The sequence below is a fragment of the Castor canadensis genome, chromosome X, assembly GCF_047511655.1.
Source record: "Castor canadensis chromosome X, mCasCan1.hap1v2, whole genome shotgun sequence".
In the NCBI taxonomy this organism is placed as follows: Eukaryota; Metazoa; Chordata; class Mammalia; order Rodentia; family Castoridae; genus Castor; species Castor canadensis.
In genome coordinates this window covers 126,575,737-126,602,609 of record NC_133405.1, presented here as the reverse complement: position 1 = coordinate 126,602,609, position 26,873 = coordinate 126,575,737, and the positions used below count along the sequence as shown (strand labels likewise).

Sequence of the window (26,873 nt, the reverse complement as noted above, 5' to 3'; positions counted from 1 at the left end):
CTTTGGGGAGTCTCATCAAGTCCTGCTAATCAGAGTTCCTCTCTAATCGTCACATCCAATAGCGACTGCCCTGACCCCAGGCCTCCCTGTCCTTTTCTCTGCTTTGTCCTGACTATGGCACTTGTCACTCCCTGGCACATTGTGTATCTAATTATTCATTCCTTCCTTGCCTGGATGGAGAGGAGGAGTCACACATTGGGCTGAGCTAGGGAGACACAGAGATGGTCTTGGGATCACCCAGCTGTCCTATACCACACAGCACATGCTTTGACAGTTTAAACTCTTGCAAAGCCTTTGCTCCATGGCCTCCAACTTCCTGCAGGTGAGTATTTTACTCATCTTTGACCTGAAAGGGGGTGCCCATCACTCCCAGGAGGCAACTTAGAAGGATCAACAGGCTCCCAGCTGATTTGCAAGCCCTCCCTGCAGGCAGCCCCTTGCATTGCTGTGCAAACATGGCCGCTCCTTGTGTGTGTGTGTTTTGGGGGGGAAGGGCTGGCATTTAGGGGCACAGAACACAGGTTGTACTATGGTCTCTCTATTTGGCCAAGCACTGGCATTTTGCAGGCTGCTTTGCTGGCCCGGCTCCTGCTCCTTCCACATTCTGCAGTTCCACCACCATATACACTGCCAAGCCTGCATTGGCTCAGTGTGTGGAGTGAACACTTACTCCCTCTGGGCTCCAATATGACTCCTCACTGGTGACTGTCTTTCTTTTGTCTCCTTCCCCTGCTAGGCATGGAATCTCTGTACACTCCCTGGCCTGGCCCAGCCCCTGCCATACACGTGTGGCAACAGCACTAAGCCGGTAGACAGTCTACCTGGGTCCTGGACAGAAGCACACATCCAGCATGGCAGGGTTTCAGTCAGCAGCCTAGCCCCCAAGGGAGCTCCCTTTACAGAATGAAAAGCCAAGATTTTGCTGGTGAGATTCGGGCTGCAAGGGCAGCTGAGCCTATTCCTTTTGCATCACAAGGGTTGATTTAGCATGGCTGCTTCCTCTCATGGCCTGTCTAAATGCCTGTCTCACCTACCGCCATGTGCGATGCCCTCTCCAAATCTCCCCAGCCTGCTCAGGGCTGCTGCTCTGGAGCTCTTGTGGTTAATGAGGGAGGGAGAAGTGCAGGGGGCTCTTTCCTGCCTCTGCAGAGGAAAGGCAGAGCCTGCAGAAGCAAGGTAGAGGTGAGAGGGCCACGGCCCCGAGATGCCTGTGCCTCCCTTGAGCCGCAGTGGCCTCAGATGCTTACAAGGGAAATGTTCATACCCAGATTAGCTTCCTAGTCTTTATTTTTAAATCCCCCCCCAGCTGACTAAAGGCTTACAAAGGAAGATGTGACAATCATTTGCTCTTATTCCAAATGAGCTATCATTCAGGGTCCAGGGAAGTGTAACAGAGCTGGGCTCAAGGTGGTCACAAAGAATGTGTGGCCCCTTGGCAAGTCCCCAGATTTTGCTGGGCTGCATCATGGAGCTCCTCAGAAGCTGAGGGCTGCAAGGTGGTCTCAGGGGGCTGTTCTGGACAACAGTGGAGATCTGGATGCCATGGATCATCACCTGCACATGTACACGGAGAACATACAGCTACCTTGCCTTGATCCCAGAAGTGTGTCACTCCTGCCACACTGCCTTCTCTGAGGCCAATCCCATTTCTACAGGTAATTCTCCACGGCAGACACCTGGAGGGAGGCACAAGTTCTTTTCTGGACAAAGGAATAAAAACCAAAACTCCTGGTGGGAGTGGACATTTAGTTTTGGATGTTTGGCCTTTGAACCCCCTTCCTTTGTCCAGGGGATCTCCACATTGTGAGGTTGCCCCATATCCAACGTAGAAAGCAGAACTCTCGGCCAATGGCCTCCCTTCCCCTCATGCAGAACTCCTGACAGAGTGTCACCTTGCATTGACAGCTAGTGGCTATATTTTGCAATCCATTCTGGAGAATGTGTACAAGTCATTATATTATTTCTGAAAGAGCACACATGATGGCCCTAGTGGCAATGTCCAGCATATTTGTGGTACATGTCCCAACACACGAGCCTGGAAACACTGGTGAGTGATGGAGGGTTTTGCCCCAGTTCAATAGCTCTAAAGCTGATGATGTGTGCTTAGCCAGTGTTCCTTAAGGAGCTTACTTCTTATTTAACTCAGGTAGAGTTGATTACTATTTTTTGAAAATAACAACTGGGACATATGGCAAAGAGTGACATCAAGACCATGAGATTAGAGGCAGTTACTGGGATTGCTCCTTGACGAATTCATCCTGGTTTTGCATCTTTCAAAAAGGCATTGTGGAACCACAACCATTCCTCATGCCCAACACACACACACAAAGCTTGGTCAACCCAAAGACATGCCCTGTGCTAAGCCTGGCACCTCAGCTGCACCCGCTGGAGGTGTAAGACTCAGGTAGCCACCTGCTGAGAAATGGGCCAAAGCTGCCCAGGACTTAGGATTGAGATATGAATGTCACCACAGATCAGCATGAGGAATACTTACCTCAGTAGGTAGCGAATGTCCTTCCTGAGTTCTCCAAAAACTAACAGGGTGCTTTTAGTCATCTGTCCCTTGCCAGTCCAAGGTTCTGCATGCCTATGAATGCCTTGCCATAGTAGGCATGCAAAAATGCTTGTGGGTTCATTCATTTTTTCAGAATAGCTTACATATTACAGTAGGCACAGGGACAAATCACATGACTTCAGAGTTCACTGGTTGTAATTATTGCACTCTTTCTAAGAAGGCCATTTTGCCAAAACTGTACATATGCTCATTTAAAAAGGTAGGTTTTTTCTTTTATTGCAGTACTGGGATTTGGACTCAGGGCCTGGCACGTGCCAGGCACTCTACCACTTGTGCCATACAATCAGGCCTTTTTGCTTTATTTTTCAAATAGGGTGTTGCTTTGATGCCAGGGCTGGTCTGGGTTTTCCTCCTCCTATTTATAGTTGTCACATTCCCGGATGACAGGTGCATACTACCATGTTCAGCATATTATTAGGTGAGATGAGGGGGGGTCTCACTAATTGTTTGCATGGGCTGTCCTTGAGCCATGATCCTCCCCATCTCTACCTCCCAAGTACCTAAGATTACAGGCATGAACCACTTTGCTCAGATCATGGTAGTTTTCTGATGGAGTTTTCCCCTCCCCCAAACAGTCAAACACACAACAATCTTAGTTGTTTTGCAGAACAGCATTAGTTTCTGGCCTTTTCATTCTTCAGAGAACTCTGGTAACTGAAGGCCCTGGCTTCAGCCTAAGTGGCTTTCTGAGGGAAACAAGGGCTCAAACACTGGGCTCAAAGGGCAAAAGTGCTGCTGTCTTTTCTCTTCACAGGGAGAGCTATCAGTAGCTATGTCCAGGAGAACAGAGGCATTCTGGGAACGTGGTGCTCTCACATCTGTAAAGTACAGAGCTGCACAGAGCAGATGGCAGTGACTTCAAAAGCTTAAGAGTCACCTTGAAAGATAATGGTGTACAGGGAGAGGTAGATGACTTTAGTGCCCTTTGATAAGAAGGAAGCAAAAAAGACAAAAGCTATTTGCCAGATTTGTACACACGCCAATAGAACTAACAGATGATTCTCCTGTAATTTTCACCAAGGGAGACCAAGCCTCCTGTCATCTTGTCCAGAAATAAGTGGCATCGATAAACTGAAAACTGTTTCTCTTGTCTCCTGATCTGGTGGGTTTTTTTTCCTTTTTACACAGGGAGCATTTAATCCTCTGTACCCAGGCAGCTAAGGCCTGACAATTCCCCCTTCCCATCACCATGTCTCAGAAGCATGGTAGACCCTCTGAGCGCCCAACAGACAGATTTCTATCCAGAGAGACACTGGGCATGACAGAGCCTCTGCTCCCCACTGGACCAACCCAGGGTTACCAGAGGGCACTCAAATGCCAGAAGCAGGTGAGCTCATGCAGGCTTAGTCCTGTGTCAGGCTGTAGGCCTCTTGTTCTTGTAGAAAGGCAAACTGAGGCACACAGAGGTTGACTTGCCTGCCCAAGATCACAGAGGTCCAGTGTCAGTGCTGAGATGCTGAACTTACCTCTGTGAAAGGCAGGGAGAGCAGGCGGTGGGGCAGCTGGCTGCTTTTCAACTGAAGATGTTAGAAGAAATGTTGGTTCCTGGCTCCACAGATGTGACCTCTAAGGCAGACATTCTAACCTCATCCCCAGAAAAGGTCAATCGTGCCTTTTCGGCTCTGAGGGGGAAGACAAGAAAGAAGCCCCCTCCCATTGCCCTTGGGATTGGGGAGCATCCAGCCCAGACCTGATAGCCACAGGGACTATCACCACCCCCCTCAAACATCTTTCCTCAGCCTGGCCTCAGCTGCTCGCTAAAGGGATGTAGCCCAGGAAACCTCTTTTCCTTCTTGAAGCTGACAGCTTGATGCCTGTGGAAATGGACCTATTTCAGGACTCATTTTAAAGAGGTTTCAAAGAGTGACTCGAAAGCTTGGGTGAATCGCTTATTCCTGTTCCTCTCCTTGCTGGCATCTAGCTGGGTGAGCCCAAACACAGCAGCTGTGGCTTTTCACGTCATTGACAGGCAGTTGATTGTTTTAAATTAGCACTGGGCTCAGTTTGGAATGCTTTAACTCTCTGGAACTTCTCCCAACCAGCAATAGGCACTCTCATGCCTCGTACCCTTCTTTATCTGTGTTTGAAATGATGCACAGGGAACCTATTGGGTGAATGACATCACTCTCTGACTCTTATGTCAGCAATGTCTTAAAGACAGTTTTTTTCAAAGCCTATGATAAATAGTAGGAACCTGGGAAGCTGTGACCCGTGGATTCTCAGGCAAATGGCAGCAATCAAGCTAGTTAGTTGTCCTGAATCCACTACTGCTATGGCTCTCTGAGTGATGATCTCATCCTTTCCTGGGCAGGCAGGGTGTGAACAGGCAGGGCACTGCTCGTGCCCAGGGAGAGGGTACGTGTCAGACTTGTGCATGGCTGGTGGGCTGCTGCTGCCGCAGGCATCTGCCCACACAGTCCCTGAGATCTGCTCCTAAGTGAAGCAATTCTTAAGTCCACTGTGGCAAGAACTGAGAAAGACTCTGTGAGTTTAAAAAAAAAGTATTCTGTATCTCAGCAAGGAGAGTATTGTGGTTTGGAAGAAATGGAAACAAAGGCAGTGAAATCCAGGGTTAGTGGCTCCTACATTCCACCAAGCTCCCTGAGCACACCAAGCCTGCTGTCATTTCAAGAGCCTCTCCTCGGGGCAACTACAAAATATCCGTCTTGGCCTGACAAGAGACTGCCAGGTAGACAGGAATGTGAGGTTACTCTGCTCTTCCTCTGCTTGGAGAATAACCATCAGAAACTGCCATCTATGATTTTCCAGGTATTGGGTGTCTCTGAAAGCCCGTACAGCATCAACCTCTCTTTGCCACCTCCACATAAACTTTGAGGAATCACTCTGATAGCCTCATTTTCATTTCAGAAGCAGTCACCAAAATTTAACCCATCACTCTCGACCAGGTGGAGTGCACCATTGGCCACCAAGTGACTTTGTCAGTGTTTATTATGTACTTACCAAATCTATTCTTGCTGTAGTTTATTCCCCCACCACAGGAAGACAATGCCTGGAGGGAAATTCCATTCACCAGGACACTGGCAAAAGATTTGCCAGACCCTGCACAACTCATCCTTCTCTACAATAGGTGCCTCCAACCACACCTACCTGAAAGCACAACTGTGAAAAGGGTTCAAGTTCCCAGCCTGGCTCTATTTTTAAGATGGAAGCATTGTTTCTGGGGGAACACACCACTAATTTCCATGGCATCTACTGACTCATACTCATCAAGCAATAGTTCCTGCAGAGCCTGGAGTTTTGAAGTGTGTGTGGGGGAAACACAGGCCTTCCCAGGGACTCCCTGCCTTTTTTTTTCCCTATGGTACTGGGGTTTGAACTCAGGGACTACACCTTGAGCCACTCCACCAACCTTTTTTGTGATGGGCTTTTTTTTCGAGACAGGGTCTTACAAACTATTTGCCCAGGCTGGCTTCAAACCGCGATCCTCCTGATCTTTGCTCCTTGAGTAGCTAGGATTACGGGTGTGACCCACTGATGTCCAGCACCCTACTTTTTCTAATCCTGAAACAACAGCTTACCTTGCTATAAGAAAACCTGGATATTTGCATTCCTTTTTTTCCCCATAGATTCGGGAAGATGTGGATTTTCATAAAGCAAAGAAACCTCTAATTCATAGACAGCCAGGATGATATCGTTGAAGAACATGAGCCAAAGTTAACTAGGAGCAATTTTATCCATCCTGGCAACAGAGAATTTATATTCCAGAAAGGTAACCATGCCAATAGAACAAGACACTGAAAGCAAGGCACAATACAACCAAGATTTCACAGAATGTCAGAATTGTTCTATTTGGTAAACAGCTTGGACCCCAGACAGACAGCATCCTGTTAAGATGTTCCTCTGTCAAGGTCTGCTTATCTAGTTTTTGCCACTGAAAGGATCTTTCCATTTCCAAGATGTGTCACCAGCTCATCAAACCTATTTCTGTAACTCTCAGTGAAAGCCAATTTAAGCTGACTTCTCGGTTCACTCTGCACTCAAAAGAGACCAATTTCCAGTTCTTTCTCAAGAGTCCATGAAACCAGATGCTGTGACAAATGTTCCAGTGAAATCAACCTGGAAAATGATCCCAGGGTGCTCCTTGGGGAAGCAGATTCTTCAGCTCTAAACATACGTTGGTTTCATGTGCAGTGTTGTCATTTCCAATCTGCAAGTCTTTCTGAAAGGACATGCTTTGTGATGGCACAGGGGACCTTCGGGGGTGGGGTGGGGACAGAAAAAAGCTCCCAGTGAGGCTAGGGGAGAGTGACAGATGCAGAGTGGTCATGTTTACCGGTGAGGCACTATTGCATCTGGCAGCCTGAGCTGGGTAGCAATTCCTGCAAATGAGAAGCCACTGCTTTTGTTAGATAGGTCATGGTCCCATAAGCCCCACTTGGAGCACTGTCATAAAACAAGTGGCAAATTCCAGAATCTTGATCTTTCTCCAGGGTGTCTAGGGCTCCAAATGACAACTGCAGCTGGAAAAGGCAGAGAAAGAATGAGTAGCGTTCACTGTTTCCCCTGCGTATCATTCTGCTTGTTGGAAGTGGTTGACTAGGTGAGAGGCGGGTCTAGAGACCCACAGCCAGGCCCCACTGCAAGAAGCCAGTGCCACCCAGGGACATTCTGCCTCTGCTCTGGGCTGGGTTCTCACAGACCCTGCTTTGCAGTGCATTACTGACTGTTTGGAGGACAGAGTCTTGCCTAACTTGATTTTGTGTATAAGGCTACCAGTTCACCCAGGGCCATGTATATAGCAAGTGGTGCCCACACTGATACCTGTCTATCCCCCAAAGTTGTCAGATTTCCCAAGTGGCCAATGTGCCATTTCCTAACCAAGTGGTTGACATTTCTCACCATCTGTGATGACATTTTCTTTGTTTGAGTATACGCCTTCCTATTGGACACAACTACAGCCTCGATAGATTGCCAGCCAAGCCAGGTAACATGTCTTGGCTGTGGGCTGAGTGGGTGGCTTAGGCACACCCACCTGGTCCTGCAGGAACAGCTGATTGGCCAGTTGCACGACCTGGTCCACGTGGATGATACCCCCGATGCTCTCCATCTCCGTGTCTGAGAGCAGCGTCAGCACCATGATGGCTTCCACCAGCAGCTGCCGGTATTCGGGCTGGGACACACGGTTCAACACTGACTCCACATGGACAGCGAACTTGATTTCATGTGGGGTCATCTGCCAAAGGGACCAGCAGTGAGAGACAGGGCAGACCTGTAACCAACACTGCCCCCAGGACTGTTGGAACTCAGCTTAAAAGCTGCCACCCTTTTGGCCACTGTCCCGATTGTGCAGAGGGAACCCTCTGAAGTAGAAGGCTGAGTGCTGTTCCCTGGGAGCCAGTTGGCCTTGACTACCCACTGGACTGTGACCTCCAGGGACAGGGACCATTTCTTATTTGTTTCTTCTGAAAAGAAGAAAAAGAAATTCCCTATGGTATAAAGCAAGGTACCTGGGACAGGCACCTGACTGCATGGGTGAAAAATAACCCAGAGGAAATGACAGCTTGTGGCTGGAGGACAAGGAGTCAAGGAGGCTGCGTGTGAGATGGAGTTTGGGTAAATCTAAAGAGCTCAGTAGTCCACATATGTTGTTTCTAAGGGAAACAAGACAGCAAAGGTGATGGGAACACATGTGCTCAGTTTGAGGGTGAGGTGGCTAAAGAGATGAAACCTGCAAATGGCTTGTATATACAGAATAAGCTTGAGAGGCACAGGCCATGAAATAAACCCACAAAGCAGCTGGCATTTGAGTTTTTCATCCTACCTCTCGGGTCGTTGAAGATGGGAGGACATAACCATCAATAGAGAGACCATGGCACTGGAGGAAGAACACAGAAATTACAGTCATACTCCAGAAGATAGCATGTGTGTGCTTGCACTCAGGCACTAACGAGTGCACACGCACTCCCGCGTGCATGTGCACACAGCTTTCCCTGCCCTGAAATCCACATAAGGGCTGGAACACGCCAGACTGTCAGTTATTTTTAGAGCACTGTTCTCACTGCCCACAGGCTGTGTTTTTGATGGAACAATTCTGGGGAAACCAGCAGGCATCTTTGAGATCATGCAGAAACAATGCCCTCGGGAGCTGTCGCATCCTCCTCCCCAGGGGCTCCGCATTTCACCTGGCAACAGGGCCCTGGTGCCTGCCAGGCTCCCTTCGGTGCCATAATGAAGAGAGATTTTCATGGCTTCTGCTGGTGAAGTGATGCTTCTCTGCCTCGGCAGGCATCTATTTTCGAGATTTCTATAATAAGCACCAATCACAAAAGACTTGAGCACATGCACAGACACGCACACGCGTGTATATAAATATCAAGTGGGCTTCATACAAATTGCTTTTTCATAATAAAAGCATCTTGGTATCCTGCCAGTAGAAGTCTGGACGGAAGCACGTGACATCCAGGAAGAGTGGGGACATTTTCTAGGAATGGTTAGGCCGAGTCTTAATTGGCCACCTTTTACCTTCCTGAGTCCCAGCTGGCAGCAGCTGTGCTGCCTTCACTTCAGCCTAAGGGCTCCTGAAAAGAGGTGTGGGAGGGTAGACCAGGGATCACTGAGGGCTCCAAGGACTCTGCTTTGTGGGCACTGTTGGTACCAGAGTTCAGGTGTTCAGGGGCAGGGCAAGCTCTGACCTCCCTCCCAGATCAGCACCCTCCCTCAGGCCCACAAAGCACAGAGACCAAGGCTCTGTGACTGGCCCGGGGTGCCTGCTGCAGAAAGAACACAGACCAAATGGTTATGTGGCTTTACAGAGGGGGCTGGCGTGTGTTCTCATTTGGGATTACAGTTTTCTCCTCTCCTACTGTGAAAGGAGCTAAAAAGAAATTGTTTAGGAAAAGTCTGGTTTGGTTTGGAAACAACTTTTAGCTTGTATGGTTTGCATTCTGTCCCTCTGTGGGAGAGGCAGGACAAGCTCTGGTGGGGCCCAGGGAGCTGCATGAACAACCTGAGGTCGATGTGGGAGGAGAAAGATTATGGCATGCAGAGAACAGAGGGGCCTGTCTTCCCATGCTCCCCCACCTTGGCAATGGGTGCTCAGCCAGGCTCTCCTGCTGTCAGGTGTATGCAGTACAGTCTGTTGCTGTGTCACCTCTTGGCAGTTCCCAACAACCACCTCTGGTGAAATGTTAACAGGCCCCAGGGAATATGGCAAACCCAGCCTTGTCACAATCTGGCCACGTAGCAGTGGGCAGTTGCTTAGTGGAGGGGGCTCTGAGGGCCCTGTCCTCCAGGCAAGGAAGCAGGGAGAGCCCAGGGTGGGAGAGAGATTGTGCCTTCAGAGCACATGAGACCCAGGGCCAGACTAGAATGTCTTACTTCTGTGGGCCCTCAGTGCCCAGCAGACAGCAGGGCTCTATCAGGTTGAAGGGAACACCATGCTTGCCTGAATATGCAGCATGTTGGAGCCAGCCCTATCAAGAACCCTCCTGAACTGTCCAGGGCAAACGTCCGGGGAAAGGGGATGTTACAGAGCTTTTGTGCAAAGCCTTCCCTGCCTTCTTCAGTTTTTGTCTATCTCCCAACTTTTCTATGTTCCTGAACTATGTCAAAGTCAGTCCCTCACAACCTGGGCTGCCACTTTGTCTTACTTGTTGTAGTCCCAGCCAGAGGCTCTCAACAAGGGGCGATTTGCTTTGCAGGGGACATCTGGCAATGTTTGGAACCAGTTTTTTTGTTACCCCCACGGGGGTGGGGGGAGATGCAGCTGGCAACTAGTAGGTGGAGGCCAGGGGTACTGCTACATATCCTACAGTACATCGGACAGTCCCACGCAGCAGAGAATTAGTCAGCACCAGGTGTCCATTGTGCTCAAGTGGAGAAACCCTGCTCTCCACTAGGAGCTATCCAGAGTCAAGTGGGGGCTATGTTTGGTTGTTCTGCAGTCATCTGCTACCTGATACCTGGTGGTGCCAGTGCGACTCACAAAGAAAATGGGGAGTGGGAGTGGCTCATTTCCCTGGGAGCAGGTGTCTCCCAAGCACCAGTGTGTGCAGAGCAAGGCCCAGCTCCCAGCGCACCTTCTGAAGGATCTTCCACACCTTCTGGTAGAAGCCAACAGGGACCCTGTTGATGGCCCCGTCCAGCCTTCTCCTGCGCAGCCACTGACCCTGCTGCTCACCCCAGCCGATGTGATGTCCGCCAGAATCTGATGATGAAGTGCCCGTGGGTGAGGATGGGGTGCTGGACCTCTGCAAGACAGACACCACATGGTCTGCAGAAGCCTCAAGGGCCACCCAGCAGGTGTCACCAGGGAAAGCTTGCTACCATGAAGGCTGACTCACCTCCTCAACACGACCAGATGCTACTCACCCAGGGAGGACTCCTCGATTCCACTTTGTCTGCAGCTTGATGCTCAATTAATCTTTCCCACTCTGGTTTGTCACTTAACTCCTCCCAGCCCCCAGGACATGGTACATACCAAGGGGACCCAGAAACCCAAGAGCATGCCTGGCTTGTGCTGAGTGCTCATGGGGGTAGCTGTCACCCTGAGGGCTGTTCCCCACTGAAGAACTCTGGCCTGCCATGGGAAGCCTACTCGCTTCCAGGGAAACAGCCCACAAGAGAGCTTTGAGAGAGATGCTGGCCGTGGAGCAAGTGAGCCTCTCAGGCTGACTTTACTTACTCTGGCAATGCCACAGAGAAGCGACCATCACCTTCACATAGGGTGAGTGCCACAGAGATTGCCACGCATAATTCATGAGGAAAGGACCAGAAGGCAGAGAGAAATGCTCAAGGCTAGAAATCCCTGGCTAGTGTGGAACCTCAGAGATTTTGGCATTTCCACCCATGCTTTTCAATCATGCTTTATGTTCTTGGCCCTCGGTTTCCTTCTAAGGTTGGACCATGGTGGCTCAACTGGGACAGGCTCTGCTGACCTGGGGGAAAAGGGCATGATTTCCTTTCCACCTCCTCCCCTGAGGCTGGCCTCCTCTGGCCTCCGCAAGAGAAGCACTGCTTCTCTTGATCTACAGGCAGCCCAGGAGCTCCCAGCAGGGCCTGGAAAGCAGGCCTGTCTTCCCCACCTGCTGTCTTGCCCCTGGTGGATTCTAGCCCCTAGGCCTCCAGGTCAGGGCAGGAATAACAGGGATAACCTGAATCCTCACAGGCACCTCTCTCTGGACTATTTGGCACTTTCATTTCTCAACGTGCAACATCACGTTGAAGGTTTAAAACTAACACCCAACTATTAAACACTAGCAGGGCAAAAAGTGGGATTCTTTTCTCTGTACTCATTTTGACTTCAACAGATCTTACTTGTAGAAAGGCAGTTAGGCTGGGTTATTCCATTGGGTTCATTACTGCCATTTAAATAAGGCAGAAATTGGCTACAAATAAAAGTAATTACAGCTGCACTCCTCAATGACTCAGCTGATTTTCTCCTGCTGGTTTCAGGACACAGATTCAGACATTAGAACATTTCCTAGGCCTCCACTTGAGCTGGGACTTCACTCCCGATAGCGCAAAGTGCCCTACTTCCCAGCCACAGCTCAGGTGCTGGAGATGTAGCTCAGAGGTAGAGTGTTTGCCTAGCATGTGCGAGGCCCTGGCTTCCATTCCCAGTACCACATGCCCGAGTGTGCGTATTCACACACTGAAACAGAAGTCAGGAGTGAGGTGGGAGCATGGGTGAGGCCACAGAGGATTCAGATGGTACAAACACAGACAAGGAGGCAGGGGAAGGGAGGGATGCGATGCCAACGCAGGTTTACCGCAGACTTGGAAGAGTGCACACTGAGGGACACAGCCTGGCCCACAGAAAAGAACTACAAAAAAAAAAAAGAATTTACTCAGTCATGGGTAGTGACACCAACAGACACCAGCAGTGAGGAGAAACACAAGGGCAGTATGAAAAGTACCCTGGAAGGAAGGCAGAGAGGGCAGGCTAGACAGGTTCTCACTCTGCAGCACAGGCCTACGCAGCCCCAGGGTGCACTGCAGCACAGGGCTGGACCAGCTCCAGGGCAGAAGGCACTACAGGGTCTCTCTTTAAATAGCAAATGGTACTAGGTTCCATTCCTTTGTGGAGAATGCCTAGTCAAGCTGAGACACATTTTCCAAAGTCACAGCCATGAAATGCTAATGTTTCACGTTAAATTAGGAAAATCTACAGAAACTAAGAAAATACCAATCTCTAATACCAGGCATCCCATAGAGAGTCTTTGAGTGACATATGTGATCAGGCTGATGACCTTTGACCACAAAGTATTTCCTCATCTATGGGATCTACATTGTACCCTTAACTTGCATGAGTACAGTCTGTAAACACGGTGTTCTTGCAAAAGTGAGTAGAAACTTAGAATGCTATGGCACCAATTAAATTTTGAACAGATAGGCACTGAATGACTCCATGTCACAGTGTGTGTATCTGTACAGGAAGGAAAAAGACAACTGAAATGTTACTTTAGAAAATCAGAGTTGCACCACTACTGTTTTCACTTTCACCAGACATTCTTTCTGTGTTATTTGCATCCCTAAATATTTAATACAAGTAGATTTTGAATGGTTTGGGCTTTCAGAGATCAATAGAATGATTCAGTTTAATTTCTAAAGTCATGAAAAGATGGCTTGAAATGAGTAATTCTAATTCATATTTATAATAATACTCAATGTCTATGTTTCTTTCCCCACAGTAAAAGACTCCATCAGTTTCTTCATTAAAGCAGCCAAAAGAAATTTTTTGTAAAAATATGTTTGAACAGAAAGTATTTCCTTGACATAAGTAGGCAAACACAAAATAGGTACTGGCTAATAGAATATCACAGAAGAAAAGTGGTCATTTCACCCCTATAACATGCAAGGACAGCATTAAAGGGAGGAGGAAGGAACCATCCACATGGCCTTTGGGATGTGGGTAACCAGAGGGATGGTGCCACCAAGTGGCTGGCAAAGGAAGACGTTTGGAAAGTTGGTTCCTAACTTGGAAAAAGCGTAAACTAGAATGAGAGATCAAATGTGTTTTACACTTGGACAACACGTGCAATGTGCACTTTCATGTCACTCTGCTTATATTCCCCTGGTCGTAGAGACATCAATTATTAGAATGTGACTCCAAAGCCAGGCATGGTGGTTTATATCTGTAATCCCAGCTCCTCAGGATGCTGAGGTGGGAGGATCAGTGGAGCACAGGAGTTTGGGGCCAGCCTGCGCAGCACAGTGAGACCACATCTCAAAAACAAACAAACAACAACAAAACAATTCCAATTTTCTGGGAGGAATGAGAAGGGACTATGTCACAAGGTGATAGAAAAGAACAGTACCCTGATATTTTTTCCTCTCAGGGTTAAATACCTGCCCTGGGTGGTCTGAAGACAGAAATAGCTTCATTCTTTGAACTGACGTAATCATTGAGCACATTTCCCCCTATTTAGTCCCCTGTCTTGAACAGAAATGCTCAGTGAGGCAGCACCTGGACCTGTCTCACAAAGTATCCTACAAAGCCCAAGAATCTGATCAGTGGTTTTTTTTAAGGCACAGGGCAAGGTCATTTCTCCTGCTGTCAAATCCTCCTTTCTGTTCCTGGGGCTGGTCTGCCTTAACCACTGTACTGAGCAGAGCCGCTCCTCCCTGTGTTCACATACACACCGTATATTTGCAGTTTCGCTGTCCACATTCAAGCCATAGATCACACTCAGCACACACGCAGAAGAAACAAGGTAAGATGTTTTACCTGTTCATCAGCACTAGCTCTCCTGGTCATCTGAAAGTAAAAACATTTGGAAGTAAAAACCAGCTCTGAGTCAAGAAAGCCCTGCTACTCCCATCACCCTGACGTCACCTCAGGGAATGACCGTTAGTGTCTCACAGACTGGAGTCAGTGGGTCATGATCAGCATGAGACCTGCATTTCTCACTGCCGGTCACTGTCAGAAGGAAACTATTTCCTTCTGTGTCATGGTTAAGTCCTAGCACCAAACTGGCATATCAGTATTGAAAAGAGGTTGAGTTGCAGTCCTGTGGGGGTCAGATCGAAAGGATTTTTATTGTGAATTAAATAAAGCTGAAGAAAAGAGACACCAGTGGAAGGTTGAGAATACACGCATCACAGTCATTCCGGTCTATTTCCAAACCCTTCTTGTTCTTTCAGTTGAAGGGTGCATTTGATGGAGTAACGTTGTTCTTTTTACATGATTTTACTTTCTAAATGGCACAGAAGCAAAGAGACAGGGGTATATTCCAGAATGTACATGTAACATCAGGTGAAGATTAAGGGCGGATTAAGGTTAAGGATGGATTGGGGGGTTCACGTGTGCAGTTCTGGGGTACCTATCTGATACAGGGCTATGTTCAGATCCCAGGCAGAGCGATTTTACATCCTCTACAAAGAGGAGGCTGAAGCCTCATGACCTGGGTTTCTATGGCTTTTTGAGGTGAGCCCAGGCAGGAACTACTTCCCACTTGCTGCCACCACTAAGGTGTTCTTACCTGTTTCATCTCACTTCTCAGTCTGGTAATGCCACTTCTCTCAGTTTTGGTGACTCCAGTATGTCCCACCTCATGGATGGAGATGGCAGGGCTGGATGTGGATGAATGGATGGGGCGCACTGGAAGGGAAACACATGGTTCTTCGGGACTCTACAGCACCCACCTCACCCTCAGAAGGAAATACAGGTGATGTGCTTATGGGGTCTGCACCTGTCTCCCCAGCTTGGTTATAAGCGCAATCAGAGGAGGGCCTCACTGCCCTTGCCAGTGCCCAACTGCCAGTGCCAAGCACAGCAAGGCTCACTAGGTCGTGCTAGAATTGCTGTGTGAAAGTGTAGACACTGCTTAAACAGCACACGGAACAGATGCAGAAAACCTTTTACTGACTAGGTCTTAAAAGATAACCTTTTACTTATCCCAAGACACATCGTCCTTGTGGAAAACAGACCACCTAAGGGAGGCAGAAGAAACATCTGTTGACATTTTAGTCAGTATCCTGCAAACTTTTTGTTTGGCTGTGTGTGTTTTTACCTTATAATACAGCATATCACATACATAGGTATATATAAACATGAGATATATGCATATGTATAGCTGGTTTTCTACTTAATATATTGTGAATGTCTTTCCATGGCAATAAATATTCTATCACATCATGTTTAATGACTGAATGATGTCATTAGTGTTCAATAACATACCCAATCCTATTTGTATTTCTTTTCTTTTTGGTGATATAAGGGTTTGAACTCAGGGCTTTGCCCTTGCTAGGCAGTCACTCTACCACTTGAGCCATGCTTCCAACCCTTTTTGCACTGGTTATTGTTCAGATAATGTCTTGCATCTTTGTCCCACGCCAGCCTGGTCTGAGATCACTAGCCTCAAATGGCTATCCTTCTGATGTCCAACTTTTGTGAACCTGGGATTACAGGCTTCCCATACCATGACTGGCTCCTATTTTTTCACACTTAAAAATCATCTTTATTTTTTATTAATATAAATTAATTGTAGAAAGGAGTCTCCTTTCCATAGATGTGTATAATGTACTTGGGTCAAACTTGCACCTTCTATCATACTCTCTTAACCCCTATCTCTTTTCCCCACTTTTCAAACATTATTTCGTGGGTTTCATTATGTTATCCTCATATATGTATAATGTGCTTTGTCAAGAAAATGTGGTATCTATACACAATGGAATTTTATGCAGCCATGAAGAAGAATGAAATATTATCATTCGCTGGTAAATGGATGGAATTGGAGAACATCATTCTGAGTGAGGTTAGCCTGGCCCAAAAGACCAAAAATCGTATGTTCTCCCTCATAGGTGGACATTAGATCAAGGGCAAACACAACAATGGGATTGGACTTTGAGCACAAGATAAAAGCGAGAACACACAAGGGAGGTATGAGGATGGGTAAGACACCTAAAAAACTAGCTAGCATTTGTTGCCCTTAATGCAGAGAAGCTAAAGCAGATACCTTAAAGCAACTGAGGCCAATAGGAGAAGGGGGACCAAGAACTAGAGAAAAGGTTAGATCAAAAAGAATTAACCTAGAAGGTAACACCCACGCACAGGAAATTAATGTGAGTCAACTCCCTGTATAGCTATCCTTATCTCAACTAGCAAAAACACTTGTTCCTTCCTATTATTGCTTATACTCTCTCTACAACAAAATTAGAAATAAGGGCAAAATAGTTTCTGCTGGGTATTGAGGGGGTGGGGGGGAGAGGGAGGGGGCGGAGTGGGTGGTAAGGGAGGGGGTGGGGGCAGGGGGGAGAAATGACCCAAGCCTTGTATGCATATATGAATAATAATAAATAAATAAATAAAAATAATGTGCTTTGATCATGTTCACCCTCAAAGCCCTCTTTTCCCCCTCCCTTCTGTTGGTTCCCCCTACCAGAGTCCCCATATACTCATGTGCCAATATTATTATCATTTTAGTTCTACATTCTGCATATGATCAAAAACATGAAACCAACTTGATTGTGTTGTACAATCTTTTAAATGTATTACTGAATTTGGTTTGCAAGTATGTTGAGAATTTTTGCATCTGAGTTTGCATCAGAGAAATTGGCCTACAATTTTTTGTTGTGTCCTTGTCCATTTTTGGTATCAGGGTAATCCTGGTCTCATAGAATGAGTTTGGTAGCTTCCTTCCCTTTCTATTTTATGGAAGAGTTTAAGGAGCATTGGTGTTAGTTCTTTAAATGTTTGGAAGAATTCAGGGATGGATTCATTCAGTCCTGGGCTTATCTTTGTTAGGAGACTATTACTGCTTCAATCTCATTACTCAGAAATCTGTTCAAGTCATTTACATCTTCCTAGTTCAATTTTGGTAGGTCATTTGTTTCTAGAGAGTCATACATTTCTTCTGGGTTTTCTGGTTCATTACAATGTAAGTTTTTCATATATTTCCCAATTTCATTGGTTTATGTTGGGATACCCCCTTTTCACCTCTAATTTTATTAAAATTGGTGTCTTCTTCCTTCTTTTGGTTAGTTTGGCTAAGGGTTCATCAATCTTGTTTATCATTTCAAAGAACGAATTTTTTTCTTTCATTGATTTGGGTTTTTTTTTTTTTGCTTCCATTTAATTAACTTCTGGCCCAATATTTATTATTTTGTTCTACCTACTAATTTTGGGTTTGGTTTGTTTTTTTTAAGAGCTTGAGGTCCATCATTATTTGAGATCTCTCTGATTTTTTAATGTAGTTGCTCATAGGTATCAACTTTCCTCTTAGCCTTACCTTTGCTGTATCCCAAAGGTTTTATTTGATTCTGGGAATTTTTTATTTCTGCCCTTATTTCTTTAATAACTCAGTGATTATTCAAATGTATATTGTTCATTCTACAGGTGTTCATATATTTTCTGTTGCTGTTGACTTTTAGTTTTAGTCTATTGTGGTCTGATAAAATACAAAGGGTTATTTCAATTTTCTTGTATTTGTGAAGGCTTGGTTTATGTCCTAAGATATGATCTAATTTGGAGAAAGTTCCATGGGCTGCAGAGAATAAAGAGTATTGTGCAGCTGTTGGATGAAATATTCTGTAGATGTCTATTAAATCCATTTGATCTATAGTGTTGTTTAATTCTGAAGTGTCTTTGTTGATTTTTCTGTATGGATGACCTATGTACTAGTTAGAGTGAGACATTGAAGTTACCCACAGTTATTGTGTTGGAGTCTGTGATTCTATGTCAAGTAGTGTTTTATGAAATTGGGTGTGCTGATGCTTGGTGTGTATATGTTTATAATTGCCATCTCCTCTTAATGAATGTTCCCTTATCAATATGAAATGACCTTCTTTATCTCTTCTAATTTTAAAGTCTATTTTGTGACAAATGAACACAGCTACTTCTGTTTGCTTTTGTGCTTAATTCACTTGGAAAATCTTTTTTTTATCCTTTTACTGTTAGCTTGTTTTTCTTTGCCAGTGAGGTGCATTTCTTGTAGGGAACAAATGGTTGGGTTTTGTGTTTTCATCCAACCCATCAGTCTGTGTCTTGGGATTGAAGAATAGATCATTAACATTCAGAGTTATAATTTAAAGCTATGTAGCGGTTCCTGTCATTTTGTGGGGTTTTAGTGTTTGCTTCTTTCCTAATCCTCATTTTCTTATCTACTCATCTATTGGGATTTATTCTTTCTTCTATTTTCCTGGTTGTGTTTATCTTCCTCTTTTGTGTGTAGGATTCCTTTAAGCATCTCTTGCAGTGCTGGATTAGTGGTTATGAGTCCTTCGGCTTTTGTTTATCATGGAAGGTTTTTATTTCTCCTTTATTTATGAAAGATAGCTTTGCTGGAACAGTAATCCATGTAGACAGTTATTTTCTTTCTCTAATTGCCTTCCTTGCAACTAGAGTTTGTGTTGAGGAATCTGATGTTATTTTAAAGGGTTTGCTTTTATATGAGACTTGTTGCTTCTCTCTTGAAGCCTTCAATATTCTTTTTTGTTCTGTACATTTAGTGTTTTAACTATAATATGCCTTGGAAGGTTCTTTTTTGATGTTGTCTGTTTGGTGTCCTAAAATCCTCCTGTACTTGGATAACCCTCTCTTTCTCAAGATTGAGGAAAATTTTCTGCCATTATTATATTGAATATGTTATCAATGCCCTCTTCTCTTTCTTCTATATCTATTTTTCTTAGGTTTGGTCTTTTAATGGTGTCCCAGAGGCCTTGCATGTTTCATTCACACTTTGTTAGTATTTTTTCTTTGTCTTTACCTGAACGGTCTAATTTCTCTACTTTATCTTCACGGCCTAATATTCTATTTTCACCTTATTCCACTCTATTAGCAAGGCTTTCAACTGGCTTTTTAAGAAAAATTGAGTTATTGAGCTTTTCATTTCCAGAATTTCAATTTGATTTCTTCAGCTTTTCCATATTTTTATTGAATTCCTCACTCATATCTTGCATTGTTTTTCTTATTTTGTTCAGCTATTTATTTGTAGTCTCCTTTAATTCATCCAGGTGTTTACATATGTCCTCTTTAATTTTATTGATCATTCTTATCATTGTTCTTTTGAGTTCATTGTTTTGAGATTTCATTAACTTCACTACTGTTCAAGTTCTTTAACATGGAATTATTGAATTTTGGAGGAGACATGTTGCTTTGTTTTTTCATATTGAGGCCAAGTTTTTGGCCACAAGTTTTCAGTTCAAGTATTCACAATGTTTAAGCAAGACAGGGCAGTGGCTAAGTTCTGATGTATTTTCTCATCACTGGACTGTGGGTGTGGCTAGGTAGTCAGATATTTACCCACCATGCTCAGGATACTGGATCCAGGCCCCTATTCCACTCAGGGAGAAGACTAGCTTCAGAAGCAGTAACAGTTGATAGACACAGCTACTATGAAAATACACTAATAAGAACAATCACCACCACTGCTCCAGTATATTTAGAGGGATAAATGAGGAAAGATAGTATTTCATGAACTAGGAAGGCATTAGTTAATAAGGGTAGAGATGCAAAGAAGATAGGACGTATAACACTAATGAAGAGTAGATAGGTGGTTTAATAAGGATGGAAGGAGAGGCAGCTAAAGTAAATAGAGGGGGGTAATGAGAAAGAAGAAGGAAATAGAAAATACCCAGCTAAAGGTACAGTAAGAAAGAAAGGAAGAAGAAAAGTGATCTGGCGATTTAATAATCTGTCAAAAAATAATGACAATAGAAAAGGATTGTAGATGGGGAAATAAAGAGGAAGAATAAGAGAACTAATCTAATTTTAGACAGAAAGAAAGCAGAAATAGGGGAAGGCCACAAGAGAGGGAGGAAGAAGAGATTGTTAAAAATTGAATATTAAAAGATAAGTGTTGTGGCTCACATATAATGGCTACAAAAAACAGGAAGAAAAAGAACAAAAAGTGAGTGGGGAGGGGGTAGAGGGTGGGGGAGGGGGGCAGGGAGGAGAAATGACCCAAACAATGTATGCACATGTGAATAAATGAATAAAAAAAAAAAGAATGAGGGCTGGGATGTAGCTCGGTGGTACAGCGCTTGCCTAGCATGTGCAAGGCCCTGGGTTCAATCACAGCACCAAAAAAAAAGAGAAAAGAACAAAAAGCAAGGAAGAAAGGATAAAAATATCCCAAACAACCCCTCACAAAATAAAGACAAAAACAAAGTCAATATATTCTTAGTTGTTGTGGAGGAGGGTGGCTACCTTTCCTTTCTAGAGCAATTTTTTTTTCTTTAAAGTCTGAACCAAGTAGGCCAATATGGGTTGTCTGCTTTGGACGGTTAGCTCAATGGCAGAGTGGCTACTTGGGGCCTGTTAAGTTCCTAAACTGAGGCCTCAGTACAGAAAAGTAGACTTAAAATTCTGTTTGCAAGTTCCCATGCTGGCTCCCAGGGGCCAAGCTCCTAATCATTTACACTCCAGTTTCACTTCCCACTTGACCTACAGAATCCAAGTCTCCCAATCCCTCACCAACTCAGAGGCTGTTCTTCTGTACACAGGTATGGTTCCCAAGTCAGTGACTGCAGTGCTAGGTTCTGGGTTTGCTGACAGTCCCCACAATCATGCTGCTTAAGTCCACACACTAAAATTTCTAAGATGCACCTGCGGTTGATGGCAGGGCTGTCCTGGTCATCAGAACTCTATCTTATGACTTACAGAGGTTTCTGTGACATGGTTGGTATGGCCCCATCTACTGGAAGTACCTGCAGTAGAGGCAGCCAATTTGGCCCAGGGATCCTAGCCACTGCTGATGCATTCACCTTGTACTACCTGTTGGCCACCTCTGTTCCATACCCACTGTTGCCCATAGGCATGTTTGTGAGATGCTGGTGTAAACAAATGTACTGTGCTGCCAGTCCTGATTTCCTTAGCTCTTGTGGAGGGAGTTTGGTGTGGGAATAGCTGCTCAGTTTGGTGAGTCTGTGGAGAGAGATACTGGGGAATGTTACTCAGCTACCATCTTGCTCTTAATTCAAGTCTCTTCTTTCTTGATTAAAATAGATTAATATAGGATAAGTGAGAATACCTAGCTACTGGAGTGGCTCAAGTGGTAAACCACCTGCCTAGCAAGTGTGAGGCCCTAAGTTCAAACTCCAGTAGTGCTAAAAAAAAAAAAAAAGAAAAGAAAAAGAAAATACTTAGTGTTAATAGTCACTCGCCAGAAAAGTAACACTGTTTTCTATACAGTACTAAATAGTATTTAACGTAAATTGAAGGTTAGGGCTCCATCAATTCAATTGTCCTGACTCCTTTGGACTTAACTGGTTCTGTGGGAATCGACCACAATACTTTCATACATTTGCAACTTTCTCTTAACAGTGTCTTGCAGAGCAGAAGTTCTTAATTTTGATGGAGCTCAACTTATGCATATTTTCTCATGGATTATGCTTTTGGTGTTGTGTCTGAGAAGTCATCACCAAACCCAAGGCTATCTGGAGATCTCTTATGTCATCCTCTAGGAGTTCTGTATTTTCCTATTTTTCATTTGGTCTCTGATCACTTTTGAGTTCATCTTTAAAGGCCTACATTCAACTTTTTGCATGTGGATGTCCAGTTGTTCTGGTGTCATTTGTTTTGCTTTGTTTTTGTTTTGAGACAGGATCTGGTTATGCAGCACAGGCTAGCCTGGAGCTCACTTTAATATTAATTTCTAATTAAAATTTTTGTGGTAGTTGTAGATTCACATGTAGTTGTCAGAAATATCAGAGAAAGCCTTGTATACATTTCCGTTTCCCATAAAGATAACATCTTACAAAATTATAGCTTTATATCATAGCCAGGTTATTGATATGAATACAACCCACTCATCAGACTCAGATTTCTCTAGTTTTACTTGCATCCCGTGCATGGGTGTAAGTGCATGTATCTGCCAGTACTGAATAGTTCCAGTACTACAAGCACAATGACTCCATTTTGCCCTTTTATAACCCTTTCACACACACACACACACACACACACACACACACACACACACACACACACACCTTGGCGCCACTAATCTATCCTCCATTTCTAAACTTCTGACACTTTAAAATGTTATATGAATAGTCATGAAGCATATAACCTTCTGGGATTGGCCCTTTCCTCTCTCGCTCAGCAATAATTCCCTGGAGTTCATCCAAGTTGTGTATCAAGAGTTCTCTCCTTTTTCTTGCTGAGTAGTATTCCTGGTGTGTATGTACCAGTTTGTTTAACCAGTCACCAGCTGAAGGACAAGCTGATTTCAGTTCGGGGCTATTACAAATAAAGCTTCTGTGAACATTCCTACATGCTTTTTTTTGGCAGTATGGAGATTGAACTCATGCTTCCTAGGCAGGTGCTCTACCACTTGAGCCGTATGTGCTCCCAGCCCCATAGATGCATTTTTCACGTAACATTTTGTTGTGCCACTAGTATAATAATTAATCTTAGATGATCACTAATTTTGCAAACTTTCCAAGTGATATCTGTTGGCTTAATAAATGTTGGCTTAATAGATGTATACATTTGAAGTATGTATAATTTTCCTTAAGAGATTTTGAAATACTTTTTCAATGATATAGTGAATTTTTATAGTTCTTTTAAAGACAGGATACTGCTATGTAGTCCAAGATGGCCTTGAACTCTTGATCCTCCTGCCTCTGCCTCTGCCTCCTGCGTGCTGGGATTTTTTACAGGTGTGAGCCACCACACCTGGCGAATTTTCCTTCTAGCATTTGTTTTTGCATTGCTGGGAACCAAACTCAGGGCTTTAGGCGTACTAGGCAAGTGCTGCACCACTCAGCTACATCCCAGACCTCCTCTAACATATTTCGCAAAGCAGTTCTCAGAAGGAATTTGTAAATAGCCTTGTAATTATAGAACTTTTGATGGCTATGGTAGCTTTACATCAATGCCATTTTCCCCTTTGTAATAAACTGAACACTCTTGCTGTATCTCCCGAGCCTCTTAAATATGTATTCGGAGACACACTTTTCAACCGATGTATCCATACGCCATCACTAAGGGCCAGAGAACATACTACAGGCTTGAAATTTGTGCCCTTAGGTCTTCAGCAGAGTACCATATCATGCACTTTACATTCAGCCAAGGATACATTGAAAATGTCCAATTTGTTAGGGAATTCTATCTTCAAAAACCATTACTTATCCTCTTAAAAGTGAAGCATACATTTGTGGTGGTTCTTTCCCTGCCGCCCCTCAGCTCTAAGCTAACCTTTTCTATTCCCTTCTGCGATGCCAGGGTTGCAAACTGCCCCTCCCAAACCCCATGCAGAGTGGCTTCCTGGTAGGTCCTGTCAATGGAAGGTTCTGTTGGGACTGGTGGGGAGAAGAGACTTCTAGTTGCCAGCTTCCACCAACAGCCCCGCCCCTCCCGGCTCCAGCCTCCACCTTCTTTCATCCCAGGTCCCCGCAAAGCCATCAGCACCAGCCAGCCTCCCTCCCTTCCTTCCTTGGAGGCTGAGCCAAGTAGTAGGCACCTCCACATCTGAGCAGTGACTGCTGGAAGTGCCTGCCGCAAGTTCCCTCCGCACACCAGCCAGCCAGGTGAGGGGCACAGGAAACAGTGGCAAATAGCTGAGTGACCTTTTTGTCTCTTTCAGCCAATGTCTAAATACCCAATTCTCTGTAATGAATCAATTCCATTTGAAATGCTGAGCACGGCTTCTGGCTTCCAGAGTGCCGTAACTTTTTTTACAATCGCAAGCAAAAGTTTGCAGATTTTTTTTTATTATCTACATCTTCCCCAAGTACAACGGTGTGTTCCTCGTTCAGGAGACTGGTTGAATTCGGGACTGGAGAGGGAAGGGGAAGGGGACAAGGCCAGGCAAACATTGAGCTCTTTGGCAGTAAGCATCGAATGGGACTCAGGCTAACTTAAGGAGAAAAGGGAATCTCTGGAAGGATGTGAGCTGCTCACGGAACCAAAGGAGCTGCCTTGGAGAATGGGGACCAGAGGCGTTCCAGGGATCTAGGAAGCAGGAACCAAGAACCAACGAGTTTGACCTCCAGGTGCTTCCCCTGCATGCATCTATGGAATCCACATTCCAGGAAGGGTGTGGCCTGCTGGGGTCAGGGGCTGACCCTCTGGCTGGTGGAGAGGAGGACATCCTGATAGAAAGTCCTCTCAAAGTGTTATTGGTTCAAGAAGCGTAGTTCACCCAAAAGAAATGTAGCACGCTGTTTCCTGAAGAAGGAAAAATTGGCTGGTGGCCAGCAATGACAATAAACTTTCGCTGCAGTGAACTTTAAGTCATAAATAAGAATTCATTGGGGGTGAGTATGGTGGTACGTGCCTGTAGTCCCAGCTACTCTACAGGTGGAGGCAGGAGGATCTCAAGTTCAAAGCCAGCCCCGCCAATGTTATCAAAGCCCTATCTCAAAAACAAAATAAAAGGCTGGGGGCATGTCTCAAGTAGTAGAGCACCTCCCTAGCAAGCCTGAGGCTCTGAGTTCAAACCTCAGTACTGCCAAAAAATAATAAAATAAAATAAATAAATAAAAAACAAAAGGGCTGTAGGTCAAGTGGTAGAGCACTTGCACAGCAAGTGTGAGGTCCTAGGTTCAATCCCTAGTACTGCAAAAAAATGCACTGGGGCTGGAGGTGTAGCTCAGTGGTAAAGCACTTGCCTACCACGTGCAAGGCTGTAGGTTTGATTCCAAGTCCTGGAAAAAAAGAGAGAAAAGAATGCACTGTGCACAATGTGCTTAGGGTAGACAGTTCAGAGCAATGGTTTTAAAAGGTTGTATAGTTACACTGGAGAAACAAGCTTTAGTGATCTACTGCAAGAAAGGTGACTAAAATAATAACTCATTGTACATTTCAAATTGCTAAGAGTAGACTTTAAATGTTTTCACCACAAAATAAGCATCTGACATGATATTAGTTTGGTTTAATCATTCCTTAACATGAAGACATATCAAAACATCACATTTTACCCAATAAATTTCTACAATTATTATTTGTGAACTAAAAATAAAATTAAAAGATTTTAATATGACACCGCCTCATCACTGCTTATGGTTGGGATAAACCCAGCATGAGTTTTTAATGCATTATTTTTTGTTTGACAAACGTTTATTTATTTACCATGCCCCAGTGATTCTAAGCCTCAGTGAGCCTGGTGTGGGTCATTTCCTTTATTCAATGTCACCAACATGGAGCTCCATTGCTTCACACTAACAGCTAGCACAGGGGAAGCTGGTCTTTTAGAATGCAGAGGGAAACCCCAAGAGGTTAAACGTTAGTGCATGTAGAAATATAAAACAATGACTTCACTTTTCCTAGTAAAATATCACAATAGTAAATGAAAAAGTATAAGTTCAAATAAGCAGTGTGTTGTCTATTACAATAATTTTCTTTTAACTCCTTTTTCACAATTGCACTAAACAGCATTCAATCTATCACACTAAGACAGCAGCTCTTTTCATTTGTTTATTACTCCTCTACCATTTCCTTGTGTAGTTTTTCAAAAATGTATGGCATTTTTTCCTGTTTACAAAAGTAATGTATGGCTGGGTGCCAGTGGCCCACACCTGTAATCCTAGCTACTCAGGAGGCAGAGATCAGGAGGATCAAGAATTGAAGCCAGCCCTGGCAAAAAGTTGAAGAGACCCCATCTCAAAAAATCCTTCCCAAAAATAGTGCTGGTGGTGTGGCTCAAGGACATACTTACAAAAGTAATGTATGTCCATAAAGAAAAATTCTAAATAGGGCAATATGTGAAAATAAAATAACCATCATCCATATACCAGAACCAAAAGTCAGTGGTTATTAGTATTTTAGTATTTTTATATCCTCTTAATGATTTGATAAAAACAATTTGACCAGAAACAAAATTGGTATTCATTATGCCTTTCTTTTGCTTGTATAATTTGTAGATTTCCCTGCAAAGGAACTTAAAAACAAAGAATAAAGAAATCTATCTGCGTGGAGGTATTGCTCAAGTAGAGTGCTTGCCTGGCAAACGACAGGCCCTGAGTTCAAACCCCAGTACCGAAGAGAGCAAGATGGCGGCTAGAGGTAGGAAGCAGAAAGCGACCCTCCTATAGTGAAATCTTGGAGAGACGCTGGAGACACACTTTGCAGGCATAATCACCGAGAAAAGGCGTAACTTTGACCTCTCCACATCTCCAGCCGTTGCAGAGAATCTCCACTCCACGTTAAACGGAGAAACGAGGAGGGCCCCCGGGGCCGCCAGTGGCCGGCGCCCATACGGCTTGGGAAGACGCGGACCAGGTGAGCTTCGTGGTACCGCGGTAGCCCCACAGACAAGCCTGGGCCAGAGCAGCATAGCCCCCTGGACAGGCTGACCTCCACCCGGGGAAAAAAGAGAAACTGAGTAATAAGCAATAAGAACAGTTAAGACACGCTGGAAAGAGGGTGGGGTGCCCTGAGCGCTGAAGATTGGGG

The 26,873-nt window shown here is 44.8% G+C and overlaps 2 protein-coding genes across 5 annotated transcripts in view; one reads left to right on the top strand and one right to left on the bottom strand.

The window, feature by feature from the left end:
- Window positions 1-26,873, top strand: part of LOC109684825 (serine/threonine-protein phosphatase with EF-hands 1) — a 332,462-nt gene that overhangs the window by 86,452 nt on the left and 219,137 nt on the right. The gene's annotated exons all lie outside the window — the stretch shown is intronic.
- Window positions 6,181-26,873, bottom strand: part of LOC141419506 (phosphorylase b kinase regulatory subunit alpha, liver isoform-like) — an 83,676-nt gene continuing 62,983 nt past the window's right edge. Inside the window, 7 exon segments of the mRNA XM_074062293.1 lie at window positions 6,181-7,056; window positions 7,569-7,769; window positions 8,358-8,411; window positions 10,615-10,785; window positions 12,307-12,360; window positions 14,265-14,294; window positions 15,019-15,137. Coding sequence (XP_073918394.1) covers window positions 6,880-7,056; window positions 7,569-7,769; window positions 8,358-8,411; window positions 10,615-10,785; window positions 12,307-12,360; window positions 14,265-14,294; window positions 15,019-15,137 — 806 coding nt within the window. The 3' untranslated portion in view covers window positions 6,181-6,879.